Below are 19,578 nucleotides of genomic sequence, written 5' to 3' on the forward strand. Positions count from 1 at the left end.
TCGGTAAGAGTACCAATCACAGCAACAACTACACTACCATCAATCAGGGCAACCCATTACGAAAACAACAGCAATAACAACAATAAACAATCAATTAATAAGCCATAATAAAACTTTAAACGATGGGAAAGAATCTGTTATTAAGTATTTCTATTCCTTTGAATGGAAAATTTGCAAGAAATTGCTTTTAAAATTTCTCTCATAATTTTCTTAGAATTTTTACTTTGAAAACTTTGCGGAACTTTTCGTTTTTGGCCGCTCTCCTTCACAAACGATTGACCATTGCCTGGCAATGTTACTGTTCTGTGCTGTATTGACCGAGACAATTTAGTCTTGAATTAAAGTCAATATAATATCCCGGCATGTTAGCAAACTATCATTTACAGTGTTTGTTTATAAACATGTCATATTTAATTAAAGCAATAGAAATCTAATTTTCACAAATGAGGATGAAAAAAAGATGTAATATAAATAACTTAATCATTTTCATAGACGTATGGGAACCGAAAATTTAACGAAGGAATGAAAACTGGTATGAAGAACATTTATTAAAGTAACACAGGGATTTTTCTGACGTATAAATTGATCTTGTTTAACAATAAATATTTGAATTGTTATGCCTGGCTAAAATAATTGAAATGTCTCACAAGAAAATAGTGAATTGTTCAGCACAGTTTTCTTCTAAGCTCAATAAAATATGTCTTCTGTCCGGGTAAGTCTGTTTGCAAACAACTTTGCAAAGTTTCATAATGATCATAAACCGTAGATTGATTCTAATATTTGTGTTAAAATATTCACTCCATTTCACACAAATGTATAAACGTTAGACGGGTGCAGCTTGTTGCAAAAATCGTTAAAGCGTCGGACTAAGTGCTTAGCGGAATTACTTTCGGCTTTACGTTATGCGTTCAAATGCCGCGGAGGTCGACTTTACCGATCGTCCACGGTTGATCAAAGAAGTAACAGCTGAGCACTGGGGTCAATGTAATCGACTGGCGCTCCACCCCACGACAATTTTAGGCCTTGTGCCTATATAAAGTATAATTTATCGATGGGAGATATTTGTAGTGGTCTTTAGCAGAGATACAATGCTGTCAGCCTATGTAATTTCACTGTCAGCCTTTATAATTTTGTTGGCAGATTAAGAACAAGAAACAATTTAATCTGATCTTTGAATAATTACTGTACTCATTAATTTCAATTAATTGGTTTCTTCCAGGGAGATAATATATACAAGTGGTAGCGAATTTTAAAGGACTGAAAGATAAGAAGACAGCTGTTTAGATCTTGATACATTCACGTTCGACAGATAACAAGTAGATTGATTCCGGGTTTACCACCCCGACCAAAGGACAAAATCAATATTCAATTATTAATAAGTTATCGTGAGATGATATCAAAACTTTTAATATATCCCTTCATTGAGATTGAAATTTTAATTTATTTTTGGGCTCATTAACTGTTTTTGTCCCCATTGAAATATTTATAGGGATATGTGTGTGTGTATGTATGTGAGTGTGCGCGAGTTTAGGTACGAACGCTCCCGTTTGTTTTAGACCCGTTTTTTATTAAGATATGCAACGATGCGTCTGCAGTGGATAAGAACTCGAAACCTAGGGGCTAGTAATAACACACATAATGTTAATTTCTTTTATCTTTTATCTTTTATTTCTTTCAGCACTTAGACTGCGGCCATGCTGGGGCACCGCTTTGAAGCATTTTTAGTCGAATGTATCGGACCCAGTACTATTTTGTTTTTAAACCTGGTACTTATTCTATCTGTGTCCTAAGTTACGGGGACGTAAATACACAAGCACCGGCTGTAAAGCGGTCGTGGAGGACACACACACACACACACATCCATATATAAGACGCGCTTCTTTCAGTTTCCGTCTCACAAATACATTTACAAGACTTTGGTCGTCCCGGGTCTATAATGGAAGTCACTTGCTCAAGGTGCACGCAGTGGGAGTGAAACCGAAACTATGTGGTTGAGAAGCAAGCTTCTAACCACACAACCATACCTACGCCTATATTTACTTTTTTATTATAGGAAAGAAAGGAGATAAAAGCTAATTTTATTGCTAATTGAATTTTTATGCTTAAAGTAAAACCTGACCTTTAATAGCAGGTGACCTGTTAGTTATAAGACATCACCAGAAAATGTTTGAAGTTGCTTTAATCAAGACATTGTCCTGTAACTTAAAAATAAAGTTATGGAGCAGCTTTGGCCAACTGAATTTGCGTTATTACAGAAAGTAAACTATAGGAAATAATTAAAATGAAACAATTACTTGAATTTAGACAGTTAATGAAGATAGAAATTAATTATTCGACTTTTAGATCCCAAATGAACACACACACACACACACACACATATGTATATGTATATATATATAAGTTCAGCAAACAATTTAGATTCAAATGAATATGGTACTTAATTTAGATGCACCACAATTTTTTATGGTATTACTCATAAAAATATGCGGGGTGATTATAATCAAAAATAAGCAACAAAAATGGAGCCGGTAATTTAGTACAATTGTTTCATACTATAACATTTTATTAAAGCTGTAAATATTACAGCAGATATAATATGTCAAGTAATCTTCAACTAATTTCATATAGGTTTTCCAATAATATAAAGTTCTCAAATCAATTAGTAACATCCTAGAGAAGGTAAATATACCGATAAAGCTGTAGATATGAATTTCAAGAACTTGAAGTAGGATGCCAAACAGACCAAAATTAAGTTCACAACTAACTGTTGTAAGAAAAAGTTCCTTAGTTATAAGAATGGTAGTAAGGTCAGGTTAAGGAATCAAGTTAGTTGAAGGAAAGAAGGGGAAACAATTTAGGAGATGTAAAAAGACAAAACAGATTGACACTAGAACAAAGGGTCAATCTATTTCTGTGGTGACAGAAGATTTAGGTCAGTGTGGGAGGAACACTAAATTCTTAAGAGACTGTGAAGCTGACCTGACCTTACTTTCAAATGAAAGCCATTAGAATTTTTAGTAGGAATTTAGAGAAGGGAGATATAAGGAAAGCTGTAAAAGGAGCTTAAGTTAGCAGCAGAGAAAGATACATTAAGGAAATCAAGGTTATCATTAGAATAGAAGGTTATTTATTTTTATTTTTATTTTTATATGGTGAGAAAAAATCTAGCTCAATGTCCAGAGGTCAATTAAATTCTTTAGCAAAGGGTAGGGGAACAGCACCTATTCAAATTTATAGTAGATATCGAATTTTATAACTAGGGGAATAGTATTAAATGTTAAAATTAGAATAGAAAATGTGCAATTTCATGATTAAAGTAAGGCTAATTTAGCTGACTATAAAAGTCAATTAAAGGTTGGTATAGTATATCTCATATTATTATTATATTAAAAAATACAGTTAGAAATAGTAGGAAAACCTTAAAATTTCTATTTAAAATATTTGAAAGTTCTAATTGTTGAATGAATGCAAGACATACCTAACTCTAGACGATTATTTAGTAGATTTTTATTATTTCAATACTTTAAAATCTCGTAGGTCTCCATAGAACAGAGTTGACAGCCTACTCTATTATTTCTATAAGGTTTTGCCCTCCTAACTATTTCCCATTTTAGGTTGTATTCTATATTAGTAGTTTTAAGTTCCCAAATTTTGCTAGATAGTGTAGTGCACTAGATCAAATTGTCCGGCATCTGGTCGTTGTTCGGTCCAAAATGTAATCTATAAATGTACTATAATAACTTCTAACAGTAACTTCTTTTATATTGGTTGTTCTATTAATTTTAAACAGAGGATTAGCAATCATCTTTCCTCTTTCCGGTTGGAACATAAGGCAGGTTGCACTACACTATCTAGCAAAATTTGGGAACTTAAAACTAATGATATAGAATACAACCTAAAATGGGAAATAGTTAGGAGGGCAAAACCTTATAGAAATAATAGAGTAGGCTGTCAACTCATTTCTATGGAGACCTACGGGATTTTAAAATATCGAAATAATAAAAATCTACTAAATATATATATATATATTATATATATATATTATATATATATATAAACTAGAGGAGATTGTTGACAAATCTAAAAAAGGGGAGGTAATTTCAACTCTACCCTCTCCAGCGCCGCTGTGAGCGGTACATCATTTGTATGATGTGGAGAATATACTGCCAACTTTGCCCAAACTTTTGACCATTAGCTTCAAGATTCACCCAAGACTGGGACCACGGGCCATACGTCCCCTGCCCGATTCAGGATCACAGCATATATGTACACTGCAACATAATTTATTTTCCTCAACAGGCCCTGCCCTATTTAACATTGTCCCGAAAGAGATCAAAGAGGAAAAAGATCCCATCAACTTTAAACGGAGTCTGGATAGATTCCTTCAAAGAATACCAGATAAGTCACCCATAATTGGATAAAACTCACCCAACAAGAACTCACTACTTGAATGGACCATAAACAAAACTTGACTTGAACAGGATTTAGATAATCATATCAGTGCTATTAAGTTAGACATGGCCTGGACCAATCCTTGGTCAAAACATATCTAAGTTTATCATTAAGTGAAAAATTGCATAAGAGAAGTCATAAATCTATAGAGACCGCTTGCATTTGCTATGTATTTATTATGTAAATTTTTGAAAGCACACAATTTTACAGGAACACACACACACACACTCACAAACACACACACACACGCAATCACACACACAGGCACGCACACCTTCGCAGACAGATGCCTCAGTGCTCACACACTGATACACAATACTAGCGCTATGATCCCATATGACAGTCTCTCAATGGATAATTTGGCTGATGTTGCTGGTGCTGCGATTTATAAGATATAGAATGGTTGTTCTGCTTCACTTTGTTTCTAGAGGTAAAGTGTTAAGCGGACTCAAAGACCTTGAACCAAACAATTACGTTGTAGTTTGTAAACCTGCAGGAAAGAACTGATTTCAGACCCGTACGACAAATCATATTATAATTCTGTTATTGGGTGTAACTCTAGTGAAACTTATTTGCATGATCTGATGGTGGTGGAGGGAAATACGTGCCCTTAGAGACTGGTTCTTCTAGTCAACAGCTGAAAGACAAAAAAAAAAAGAAAAACATTGGCAGGAAGAAAATTCCAGTGAACTGAGCCGTTCAAGAATTTGGACCTGGAGATCTCCATTTCCAGCGACTTCAAGGGCCATCTTCCAGTGGTGTCGGGTGTCGACGAAGAGCCCTCGACTACAACAAGACGACCAAAGTTTTTTTTTCCAAGGTCTGAGGCCTCCCGCCCCTAAGCCTTAGACCATCACCTAATCACCCTTACCCGTCTTGTTGCTCAACAACAACAACAACAACAACAACAACCAGTGAACTGATGTTTTGGGAAGGAAGAACAAGCTGCCTAATGAGGTATAGAGGACACTGTAGATATGTGTTGAAAGGTAGAGAGAAGACACAGCATACCTTACTTTTTTATGTCCTTACTTTTTTATGTTAGCTAGGGTACCTAGCGAATATAGCTATAAAACAGTCATTTTTAGTTGCTATTCACTCGAATATGTTTATCGGATAAATAATGGTATAATGATAATTTTAAAAGGGAAATACAGATGTAAGAATATCGAAGACGTTCGGAAGAAATGTTCACTATAAATGCACCAAGATTCTAATGAATGGCAATATCTATTGTGTCAAAGGAAAGACGGCTGTTCTCAACTTTTGAACGTGCAACTGAATAGGTACATTACGTTTCATGACGTTATTCTGGTTCTGTAATTATCTTATTTCGGAGAATGGAATTTTTCATGACTCTATGCATTAATTTTCTGAATCAAATAAAATTGATATACCATTCAGTATTAAGATTTGTCATCCTGCTGATAAATGCCATCGAGTACTTGTCACATGTCTTCCTTCTTAACATTTCTGGCTTATAATCTTTCATAGTACAGGCTTAATAATAAGCTTTATTCATAATGTTGGCATGCCTTCTGAGACGAGTGAGTTTTATACGATATATTTTTAAGATGAAAAAATATTGAAGGGTTGACGATCAAAGAAAGAATTATTGCACGAATCAGTAAGAAGAAAAACCGAGAATGCCAGAACGAGAAAATATTGGTTAGTATAGGTGGAGTAGGTAGTTAAGTAGGTGGTTTGGGTGAGCAGAAAGTTTTATATTAGCTATGGAATAAACAGAGAGATAAAGCAACAAGTTCGTCGACTAAGAGTCGTTATGCTACTAAGGCAGTTTTTATCACCCACTCAAATGGTCATATTTTAGATGAGGTCTAGGATATTTCTCTGTCAACAAACAATATAGTCTCAAATGTAAATACACTACACTATTGAGGCGTGTAATTAGCTTTGCAGATGTTTCATAGCTCTTCAGAGCTGAAGATTTTTCTGATTTGGAAGACAGACACATTAGTCTTCGGTACATAGTGTTTTGCTATGTTCTGTAAATCACTATGAAAGAACAGACATCAGCAATCAACATCTGTAGCGATATTGAGGACTTTTAGTAGCGCTTTGCCCATTATTAGAAAGAGCAAGAGAAAGGATTCCTTTCAGGTGTCATATCTTGATCTATTGGTTGGAGCAAAGTTATACACTTGGCGGGATTGGTAAATTAAACTTTGTGTAACAATAGTAACGAGTGTGTATATGTGTGTATGCGGGTGTAACGCATTGTACTCAGTGTGCAAAAATTTGAAATGGAATTAGCGGTATATAAATAGATATTACGAAGTACAATCAAAGCATTTGTCATTATTGTTTATTACACAAACATTTACAAATCCTCTCACGTTCAATCACAAGCAGTTTGCTGATATATTTAGAAATACGTAGGAAGTGCGTGTCCTGTGAGTGACAAGGATGCTGATTAGATGGGACAATTTAGAGGCAATCATCCTTGTAATAGCAGTCAACTGCAGCCGGTTCGTTGTTGCTGTGTGTTGTTATATCTGTGATGATGGCAGAGGCTGCAATCCTCCACCATTATCAACGTCACATGACCATATCAGCATACCACCTCACTCTCCAACTCAGTACATCTGATCCTCTCAGGTCATTTGTGCTCTTTAATTGATGTACACTAACATTCCAGACATAGTGAAGCATGCTAATCTCATTTCTTTCGAGGAACAGCGCATCTTACACACTCACTGCTCGTTCTTTGCTACTATGCAGAACTGTACTTTGCACTTTGTACAAATGTATCATATGATGTAGCTTTCACTTGAAGAAAGACTCCATTAGTTGTCAGGAGAGGTAATATCTCCTTGAGGTTTTCTCCTAATTTTTAGTCCATATACTATACTTTTTAGCACCTTCTGTTCACTGTTAATTTGGCTGTACAGGTAACTTACGTTATTTAATACTTATAAAGAGCCTTCTGGGCATTTGATTTATTTACGAGGGCTCTGATTCCTCACTGTTCTTACACATCTGTCACATACATAGCCTTATTCCCTGTCAGCCTACAAGTGACACTAGTACACCACTTGTACACCATAGTTAACATTAGATACGCCCTATAGAGTTCTTACGTACTCCTTTTCTGCACATCTTATTTTCAGTTATTTTCCCAATGGAAGCAAGGACCCTATCTTGTCTCCTACATACTGAGACCTTTGGTTTTGTCAAGTTCACTCTGAGGTTTCTTTCTTCTATATCACTTTTCTGATGCTCATTTAAATCACACATTCATCAGAGGAAGCTTGCTTCTTTTCTCTTTGGTTTTTGCTCATCCACTACAATCAATGCCCAGTCTCAATACGAACACAAGCAATGTCCAATCTCCCTTACACTTTAAAAGAAACTATTTTTGTTACCAGCAGATATAATTGCTCCCTGAACTTTTACGGCCCTCTTCTTACTCTCGCTACTGCACTTTCAGGACACCTTCTTTCAAGCAATCAGCTACATGCAAAGTACTTTTTTAGCCCCTGTAATCTCTTAGCATCTCATTTGTTTCTATAACTTACATTGGGTATTGAATATAGCTTCCTGCCTACTTCTCATCTATGTAAGTTTGAACATTTCACAAATGGCCGTATAATCTTGTCTCTTGTTTCCGAGTAACTAAAACATTTTTGTATTTGTTAGGTTTACTTTAAGACCCCTTGATTCTAGGTTTTGATTCCATATATCTGAAATGATTTCCTTGGCAGATTCAGCTTTGAGAATCAAGCCATCAGCATACAAAACAAATAACTGGTCTTAACCTCTCCTGCAAATGACGTGTGATTATGCCGTTATGTTGATGGATGACAATATGGTATTGTATACCTAACAAAGGATGTTTTCTTCAGTCATATCTAAGAAGGCAATGTACATTTATCGCGAGGTATCAGTGTTACAAGTGGATAACAACCTCTTTTGTTGATGAGAAATTTTAAACAGAGTACAAACAATTAAATGGCAGAACTAAGTCGTGAGTTCACTGTATTGTGATTTTCTTTATTTGTACTGGAAATATCTGCTGAAATAGTGTCTACACAAAGATTTACCTGTCATATTTTTGCAATTACTCATAATATATACAAGAGAGGGCAGTCAAACTTAAATTATAAGAACTATATTTTACCTATCTAACACACGGATCAGATTTCAAAAGAGCCTCCTCTTGCTCTGCTCATGGCCTGCAAACTTGTGGTTACCGAACTGTAACAGTCCCGCACCACTTTTTCGTCAATTTTACTCCACATAAGTAAGAAGGGCTTTTTTCAGATACGCCACACTTGGGTATGAGACAGCTGAGATATCAGTCTTTAAGAGAGACCAAACGGAAAACTACATAGGCTGGATGTCTCTCTGGGCGTGAGGGACGCCAAAAGTTCTTATCTGCAAAACAGCAAAAATGCTCTTTGCAGCATTTTTGCGTTAAATTCGAGGTGTGGGCTGGGCCACCGTCCTGATTGAAGATATACCTGTTTCTAAATGTTTCATTTAACCAAGGTACTACGTTCTCTCTCAACATTTTGATGAAAAATGTGCTATTCACATTAACACCCTCGTAAATAAAGATGAAAGAAGACTTGATCCATAAGATGCTTCGGCATCCCACACCATAACCCCAGCTCTTTTTTGACGACGAAAATGGGTTCGGTTCTTTTCCAGCAAATCTTACGCATCGCTATCATACAGTCAGTCGTTCTGTTTGTTCGTAACAACCTCCAAAGTGAAGATCTTCTCGTCAATCTAAATGAAGATTTTGTGGGGCCCTTCCTCTCCGCTAACATCACTTTCCCATGTCGAGCCGTTTCTTCTTTGAAACTGCTGAAATTACTTTCCGGCTCGATTACTTTTTGTATGCCTTTAGCCTAAAATCTTCTTTAGCAATCCTGTGCACTGAAGATTTTGAAATATTAAGCACTTTTCCTATTTTTTCGCATGTATCGACGCGGATTCCAGTGAACTCTTTTTCTCATAGTATCAATCGCAAGTTTGATGCGAACAGTTCTTTAACGCCCTGGAATTTGCTTATTTGATGTCATGCCAGATTAACTGTAACGTTTCCAGACAATTATACACCGCCTTACAATAATCATTGAGTTGTTTTGCAACATCTTCGTTAGATTTTCCTGCTGAGTTTAATGCAACAATTTTATCACGTTTAACTGACAAAATTATTATAGTGACACAAAGCTATAGGCGCTTAAAGCTTATCACTTAATTAATGTGCAAAATCAAAAATATAACTGCTTTATCCAACAATTTTCAAGAAATTCTTAATCATAGATAAATTTTTCTGGGACACTCAGTATTTTACCTTATATTGTTCAATTGATGTGTGACGTTGCAGTCATCTTTGTCAGACGTATCCACAATGAATAGAAATCATATCCGTCTAATAATGAACAAGAAATATGCTGTCTTGGTATTCAGTGGAAATTTACAATAAGAGAAACCACAAGAGGTGGAGAAACGTCTGCGAATTCTCTCGATGTTAATGCAGTTGTATAATGTTGCCGTTGTTTTGCTCCTGGTCGACTCTATCTTTGTAAACCAAAATATTCCAGACTTAACACCGTATTTAGGGGTACTTAGAATTACATTAGAATGTGATTTAAGAGAGACATGTCTGTTATATTTAGCAGATCGAATAATCATGCGAAACCTACCACCCTGGCTCGAAATAAGCGAAGCCTAAAGAGTAGAAATTTAATTGATAATATCTTTCTTCTTTAATGCATCTGAATTATTATGCGCTACTTCCATGCTTTCAGAAGCTTGTTACTCTTAAGTAACCTTTGAAATATCATCTGGATTAGTTTTGGAAAAGTTCTTCGAACATGCGTTTAGGAAACCTGAGTTGATGTCGACTTAAAGAAAATAAAACAAATGGATAGAACTATTTCATGTCTATCTATTTTCATTTTATTTACTTTTACACTGACCTTTAACTTTTAGTTATACGTTATTTCAGTTTTTTTATATTCATTACTTATGAAATCTTGTTACTTTCTCACACCAGTGAGGTTTACGTCACAGAGGGAAAATTGATTTTTATACAGAAACGCAGAAGATTCACACATACGCACATATAGACACACATATATGAATGCATGTATCTATGCATATATATATATATATATATACATATATATACATACATACATATATATAGGTATATATATATATATATATATATATATACATATATACATATATATATATATATATATATAATATATATATATATATATATATATATATATATATATATAATATATATATATATACTGTACGTATCTACACAAGAAATGCATAGATATAGTACTGCACACACACAGACACGTGTGTATATAGTGTATGAACAGTATATATTTATATGTATGTGCCTTCGTATCTATATGCATTTACTCCTAAAAATGTATTCGTCTATTTGTATATCTATCTATCTTCGTCTGTCTCAAGGCATACAAAAAAAACATTATATATCTGGAGAGTACATTTGCAACTAGAGTGTTTGTTCATATTGATTATTATTAATATTGATTAGTATTAATTCTAACAGTACCGAAGCTGAAAGCGATACAACTAGAGCGTGATTACAGAGATGCGTACAACTCAAGGGGGTTATGACACTAAAATTGTTTTAGATGTAGTCTAGAAATATCGTCTGACATGTAGTTAAGTTATAGAAACACATAAAATATCTATAGATATTTACACAAAAAGACTCACTCATACCATACACATGTATAGCTACACACACACACACACATGCAGATACAAGACACATACATATTAATATACATATACACGCGTTGTATTGCAACTGTGTTCCAACAAGTAATTTCGATTTTTTAAGTTAACATATTTTCAGAAATCTTGCTCTCCCTTAATTTTGATATTTACATTTTTTATCCTAAGCGATCATTTCATGTTTTTCCGTTCAACTTCGTATCCAGTCTGATGACCGGGAACGTGAGATTCGAAAAACTAAATGTGAAGTGCCGCTACAATATCGATAAACACTCCTTGAATACTGCTTTGAAGTGGTGGATGCGTCTATGTATATTACACACACACACACAAACACATGCGCGCGCACTTTGGGGTTCAACTGCCGCTGAGATCAATTTTATATTTCGTGTTTTCGGGATCGTTAAAGCAACGTACAATCCAAGTATTGGGGTTGAAACAATAAACTAATCCCCACCTAAAAATGTTCAGGCTGTGTGCAAAAATTTGAAGACATTAGCAGACAGAATTGTTAGAATGGCAGACAAAGTGCATAGAAGCATTTCGTACGTCTTTATCTTTCGGGATCCTTTCGGGATCGATGAGATAAGTACCATCTGAACACTAGGATCAATGTAATGAGCTAGTGCCCACCTCCAAAATTCGGGCTCTATAATTGTTATATCACATACGCACAACAAATTAAACTGTTGGAAGAGAAAAAAACATCCTAACATCGGGTTACAAGTAACCTTAGATGCCAAGAAGCGTCCTAAGTAATCTAGCAGTCCGTAATAACGCTTATCATCATCATCATCATCATCAACATCATCATCATCATAATCATCATTATTGTTATTCAGTGAGAGAGCAGTGCATGCCATCAAAGTGACACTGGGTAAACGTATACGAAGCCCAGTACAACCATCACAACTTACCGTCTGATATGGTTGCACCTGGTACATGCGTCACAACCATATGTGCGCGACATGGTGATCTCATATCAAGATAAACAGCACATGACCTTGCAGGTGGGGCCCAGCTAGAAGTTTCTTCGTGGTTAGTAGCCTATCCCACTCAAAAGATCTCTGAATAAAGTTCGTTTAAGGATGTTGAACGAAACATCCATTTTTCCAGAGGTGAACTATTCAAACCCCAAAGAATTTCTCTCAACACATGGTTATGATGCTCCCCACTACTTCTGCTCACTACAGAGCTGTACATGTTATCAGTCACCAATGGACATACTCAGCTGGTTATGGTCAAACAACTGACAAACATTTCTGTGGTATAGCAGAATATTTGCTGTTGACCAACATTTTATACCAAGACAAAACATGTACATGATAACACTTCTAATCAGTTTAGATCAAAAGCTATAAAAGCCAGTACCTGATACTGCATCAGAGTATTATTATTATTATTATTATTATTATTATTATTATTATTATTATTATTATTATTATTATTATTATTATTATTATTATTATTATTATTATTATTATTATTATTATTATTATTATTATTATTATTCAGTAGTTTTATTTTTATAGCGTGCTTTCACTTCACTACCGAGCGCAGCTCTGTGTGCCTTGGGTATGTGCTGTGATTTGTTGTGATGCTCTGATGGTTATTGTATGGAAAGTGTTCTGCGTAGGATGTGTGCAGTGCCTAGTAGTGCAATTTTCTGTATGTTATATGTGTTTGTAAGTCCTGGTGTTTTTGTTATGTATTTGTCTGAATATTTTTTTATCATGCCTAATGCACCTACTATGATAGGAATTGTTTCTGTTTTCAGGTTCCACATTCTAGTTACCTCTATTTCCAGGTCTTTGTATTTTGAGAGTTTCTCCATTTCTTTTAGAGACACGTTGTCATCTGCCGGTATTGATACATCAATTAGAAAGCATTTTTTTTCTTCATGATCTCTGACAACTATATCTGGTCTGTTGGCCTTAATTTCTCTATCTGTGTGTATCGGCATATTATTATTATTATTATTATTATTATTATTATTATTATTATTATTATTATTATTATCATTATTATTATTATCATTATCATTATTATTATTATTATTATTATTTAGTAGTTTTATTTTAATATCGTGCTTCCACTTCACTACCGAGCGCAGCTCTGTGTGCCTTGGGTGTGTGCTGTGTTTTGTTGTGATGCTCAGATGGTTAATGTATTGAAAGTGTTCTGCGTAGGATGTGTGCAGTGCCTAGTAGTACAATTTTCTGTATGTTATATGTGTTTGTAAGTCCTGGTGTTTTTGTTATGTATTGTTATGTGTTTTTGTTATGTATTTTTATCATGCCTAATGCACTTACTATGATAGAAATTGTTTCTGTTTTTAGATTCCACATTCGAGTTACCTCTATTTCCAGGTCTTTGTATTTTGAAAGGTTCTCCCTTTTTTTAAGAGCCACGTTGTATTCTGCTGGTATTGATACATCAATTAGAAAGCATTATTATTATTATTATTATTATTATTATTATTATTATTATTATTATTATTATTATTATTATTATTATTATTCAGTAGTTTTATTTTTATAGCGTGCTTTCACTTCACTACCGAGCGCAGCTCTGTGTGCCTTGGGTATGTGCTGTGATTTGTTGTGATGCTCTGATGGTTATTGTATGGAAAGTGTTCTGCGTAGGATGTGTGCAGTGCCTAGTAGTGCAATTTTCTGTATGTTATATGTGTTTGTAAGTCCTGGTGTTTTTGTTATGTATTTGTCTGAATATCTTTTTATCATGCCTACTATGATAGGAATTGTTTCTGTTTTCAGGTTCCACATTCTAGTTACCTCTATCTCCAGGTCTTTGTATTTTGAGAGTTTCTCCATTTCTTTTAGAGACACGTTGTCATCTGCCGGTATTGATACATCAATTAGAAAGCATTTTTTTTCTTCATGATCTCTGACAACTATATCTGGTCTGTTGGCCTTAATTTCTCTATCTGTGTGTATCGGCATATCCCAGAGTATGGTTGCTTTCTCGTTTTCTGTGACCTTTTCTGGTGTGTGCCTATACCATCTTTTTTCTGTTGTTATTCCATAATGTTGGCATAGCTTCCAATGTATGTAGGTTCCAACTCTGTCATGTCTGTGAATATATTCCTTCTTAGCCAGGACTGGGCAGCTAGAGATAATATGATTTATTGTTTCTTGTCCATCTCCACATATTCTGCAGTTACTTGTAATATTTCTTTTCATTACATGTTTTTGGTAATTTCTGGTGGGGAGGCTTTGGTCTTGTGCTGCAATTAAAAATCCCTCTGTTTCTGCTTTGAGTCCTGAGCTTCTCAAACATTGCTGGGATTTTTCTTTGTCTATTTTTTTTTGCGTTTAGTTTAGTGCAGTATTTACCATGAAGGGGTTTTTCTATTATTATTATTATTATTATTATTATTATTATTATTATTATTATTATTATTATTATTATTATTATCATTATTATTATTATTGTTGTTGTTGTTATTATTATTATTATTATTATTATTATTATATTATTATTATTTTATTATTATTATTATTATTTTCGCTGTAACTATTGATATATATTTCACAGACATGATCTTAAGTTAAGCTACCATGTACCACTAACCTGAAGCTGACAATATGGTAGACACTCACTTTCGAAAACAGAAGGCATGTGCTCATGAGAAACAGGAACAGACTTATATGAATTATGCATTATAGCACAGAAACAATAATTTATAAACCAATGTGACGCATAAAGGATCGAAAAGGACATACAGAAAAGGTTATGTTCCAGAACTACATGTATACAGTTAGACCAAAAGAAATAAAGTATAATAGGCATAATCTGGCAATTAAGTGAAACGGCATCCAATAAATATATTAAATGGAAGATTATTGAGTCATCAAAGCCTTACAAACATGGACGGAAAAGACATTGTCTTTGTATTGCAGAGAAAATGCTTAGTTCTAAAAATCCTCAAGGTAATGACCTTTAGTTTTTTAATACTTTGTCAGAATCAGAATTGTTAGGGAGGTGAAATATTTTATGACGCACTCAGCCATATCAAATTTACCAGATTAATTTCACCAAACTTTTCTTTTTTTTTCTTTCTTTACTTGACCGTCCTCTGCTATTTTTAATATTTGCATTCTTCACAGATTTTGTTGTTAAATTTTGATATTTCTTTTCGTTATTTGCGATCTACTTTTGTCTAGTTTTTACAATAATCCTTGAATTTTCATTGTACTGCCTAGGAACGAGGAATTCGATTCTACCACCTAAAAATGATTGCATTCAGACAGAATCGTAAATGATTTTTATAATAAAACTTTTCTTTGACAATGTAATACAAAGCAAACCGGTTTGCTATATGGTTAGTGATAGTGAACTTGAAGTAACATCGGTGGAAAATTTGAAATTGTATCACTATATACGCACATCAAAATGTTAACAGACAAGTGTACCCGTGCTCTAGCGCATATATATTGGTAGATGCATGCTTTATGTGTGATTGCGTCTTGTTAGAAAGACGTACCAACTAAGCTTTCTTTTTAAGTGTGGGGAGCTTTACACGAGGGCCACTGTGATGGCAAATAGCTTGGTTGGTCATCTCATTTGTAATATGGTCTAAGTAAGAGACGCCTAAAACGTTAGAGTTAGGCCTAATTTCCAGTGTCTTTATACACACACACCCACCCATGTACAAACACACTCGCTCACACATACATACAAATTTGTATATATTGCTGCCCAACGTGCATTTTCGACTTTCTGTATTCCAATTTTAACCCAATATTTATTCGATATTATTCATAGCTTTATCTACTTCCACATTCACCATTCTCCAAAAGAGTGTATATATATATATATAAATAAAATATATATATTCTCACCAAGCCATATTTTAAGTTTACGTAATGTATCTACTTACTGGATCATGAAATATCCATTCATATGGATTAGACAGCATTGCCAAATTTCGAGCCTGAAAATAAAGAAAAACAGAAACAAATAATATTGAGAAAATAATAAAAGTAGCAATAATAGTAGTAGTAGTAGTAGTAGTAGTAGTAGTAGTAGTATTGGTAGTGGTGGTAGTAGTAGTAGTAGTAGGAGTAGTAGTAGTAGTAGTAGTAGTAGTAGTAGTAGTAGTAGTAGTAGTAGTAGTAGTAGTAGTAGTAACAACAATGATGATAGTAATGATCATGATAAAAATCATCAAATATATTTCAACTAAGATCAATAAAGAGAAAAATACGTAAAAGAAAAGGAATAAACGGCAGTTAAATTACGATAATGTAAAAATAAGCAAATAAAACAATAACAAAAAAAACCCCAGCTTATAATCAAATAATCAAATCACCAAAATATGGGTACAAAAAGTAAACATCTACAAAATTATTCAGATTATGTCTATAGTTGTTGACGTTTTCCTTCTCATTGTCGCCATTTTTGTTCTAAATGTGAAAGAAAGTCTTTTGGAATCTATTATCAAATATTCAGTCATACTTTTATGTGTATGCATAAGCACACGATTATAATGGTCGAATGTTACGCATAAGCACAAACATACACGTACACGTGCATTTCCACTTATGTACACAAAATCTATTTATATGTGCATATATTGTATATATATATATATATATATATATATATAGAGGCAAAAACTGTAGTTCAAATTCTTGGAGAGAAAATATATATATATATATATATATATATATATACATATATTTGTACATATATATTATTTAAATATATATATATATGTATGTATATATACAGATATGCTTGTATGTATTATATAATATATATAATTGTGTATATAATGCATGCGCGCTTACACTTACATACACATACACATGTATATATGGAGTGAAAGAGAAAGAAAGAGAGAGAAAGAATGTCTTGATAGATACAAATCCACATCATACTCCTGGCATACACAAACACAAATTATATGGGAAAATACATGTATATGTGTATATTCTACACAACATTTGAACATATGTAATTTGTAAAGAAATAAAAACTAAATATGTTACATAGGTATATGAATGCGTTTATAGTATATATATATGTATATAAAGAATCAGGCAACGAGTTAAATTAATGTGTAGAAAAAAAGCCCAAAGTATAAATAAAAAGTGAATCCGGTCTATAGAATATTCAAAAACAAGAGCTCATCCATGTAGCTAATATCTGATATTACATTTTTATTCCTAGAAATATTTTACCAATATAACTTTGAGAGAGAAATGAGAATGGAATACAAAAATATAAACATACGAAAACATGTATGTATGGATGGATGTATGTATAACCGCTATGCCTGTATATGCCTGTGCATGCAAACACACACACACACACACACACACACAAGCACACAGCACACAAACAAACGAAGAGAAAAAAATAAAACAAGTTAGCAGCGCTATGCTATGAAAGGCAAAGAAAGCCAAAACTAAAAGAAATATGAAAAATATTACAAATACAACAATGCGTGGACTGTTATCCTAAATTTTAAAAAGTTTAATGGAAAGTTCTGTAAATAGCATAGAGATTGTTTCAGGGTAGATGTTTCGAGAAAATCGAAGCTGTATAAAGGAAACGAGCAAATAAATGCACACGCACACACATACCCAAACCCACCCTCATACATACCTCTTGTACACATATGCACACACAGAAATGCACTCACACGTACATACATGCATGCATGCTGAAAAGATATATTTAAAAGAAATAAAAAATAAGCCAAAACTATAAGGCAAAATTTCAGTGAAAGCAAGAAAATATTAAAGTGAAAACATCATAACATCCACAAGAGAACTCTAAAATGTTTTTCTCATTTATTTTTCTTTTGATGCTTTTCTAGAATGAAACAAAAATGCAAAACATGAAGATGGTGCAATATCTGGGAATGATGAAATGTATTGCGTGAGAGAGGGAGACAACAAGGCGTGGCTGTGAGAATAAGATGGGAGAGAGAGAGAAAACGGAACAAAACAGTATGGTGGGCTTGAGAGTGTAAAACATAAAGCGAATTCTATAGACACTGGACAAAGTGGAAGAGAAAGAGAACGGAAGAGAAAAAGATGGAAAAAGAGGGAGATGAGAACAGAAAGTTTGGAACAGTAAAACGTAAAGTGAAAAATGTTAACAGGGAGGAGATAAAAGAAGGAGAAGCATAAAAAGAAGATATGAGGGGAGAAGGTAAGAGTGTGGGAGCGCTACATAATACATACATACATACATACATACATACATACATACATACATACATACATACATACATATACACACATATACATACTCATAAATATACGTATATTAAATGTAACTACACGTGCACTGATGGCGATTTTCCCCCTCTTTCTTTGTTTTCTTTTGGACTTTCCTATTTCTTCTGTTCCCGAAGAAGAGCTTTGCTCGAAACGTAAAACAACCACTCTTTCTTTCCTTATCTGAGCGTCTCCTTAATACTTTGCATGTACTACGTCTTCAAGTTGTTGCTTTTTACTTGTCTTTTTACTCCGTTTTTTAATTACATATATATACATAGATACATACATACATACATACATACATACATACACACACACACATATATATATGTATATATATATACATATGTGCGTGTGAGCGCATGTGTTTATAGTCATATGTATACATACATACATTCATATATATATATATATATATATATGTGTCTGTGTGTGTGTGTGTGTGTTGGTGTGTGTGTGTACACATATTCAAATGTATGATGTATGTACGTATGCATTCAGTGTCCCCTAAAGGGTTGAATCGATGGAAAATGTACTCTATATGCATTGTTCCCATCCAAAACTTATCATTTGGACAGATTAATAGTCCACATTTCTTCAATAATAATGTCACAGGAGGGACATAAAACCAAATCAAATGTTACAACTATTATTATCCAGTTTCCCATGCAATATAACATTTGCATTCCATGATTGTATAAACTTTCCGGAACAGAAAGGCAACTTCTACTTTCAGATTGAAATATCCTTCGGGAAATATTATGAAAATCATTTTGGACAGTTGTCAGGTGACGAAAATGGTCCATGTCGAACTAAAGCATTTCCAAACCACATTCCTCATTCCGTTTAGAGCATGAATGCAGCTAATTTGAGGCTTTCGGAGTTATTTACTTATCTAAACAATATTGTCAGACTTGTGTGGTAACAGAAAGCTCATAAAATATTTTGCGTTGTTTGATAATCTCTCACTAATAATTCTGCTGCACAAACACACACACCCACACCCACACATTTGTATAAGGGAAAATATGATAGCTTTTGATTATGCGTTAAGTTTAACAAGACCTATATATTTCATCGCAATGGGCCAACCTCAGAAGAA

At 33.8% G+C, this 19,578-nt stretch overlaps 1 protein-coding gene across 1 annotated transcript in view; it reads right to left on the minus strand.

Moving 5' to 3' along the window:
- Positions 1-19,578, minus strand: part of LOC115218530 (glutamate receptor ionotropic, kainate 2-like) — a 250,709-nt gene that overhangs the window by 65,702 nt on the left and 165,429 nt on the right. Inside the window, exon 5 of the mRNA XM_029788402.2 lies at positions 16,121-16,174. Within this exon, the coding sequence (XP_029644262.1) occupies positions 16,121-16,174 (54 nt within the window). The remainder of the gene's footprint in view (positions 1-16,120; positions 16,175-19,578) is intronic.

The sequence above is a fragment of the Octopus sinensis genome, linkage group LG13 (genome assembly GCF_006345805.1).
Source record: "Octopus sinensis linkage group LG13, ASM634580v1, whole genome shotgun sequence".
Taxonomy (NCBI): Eukaryota; Metazoa; Mollusca; class Cephalopoda; order Octopoda; family Octopodidae; genus Octopus; species Octopus sinensis.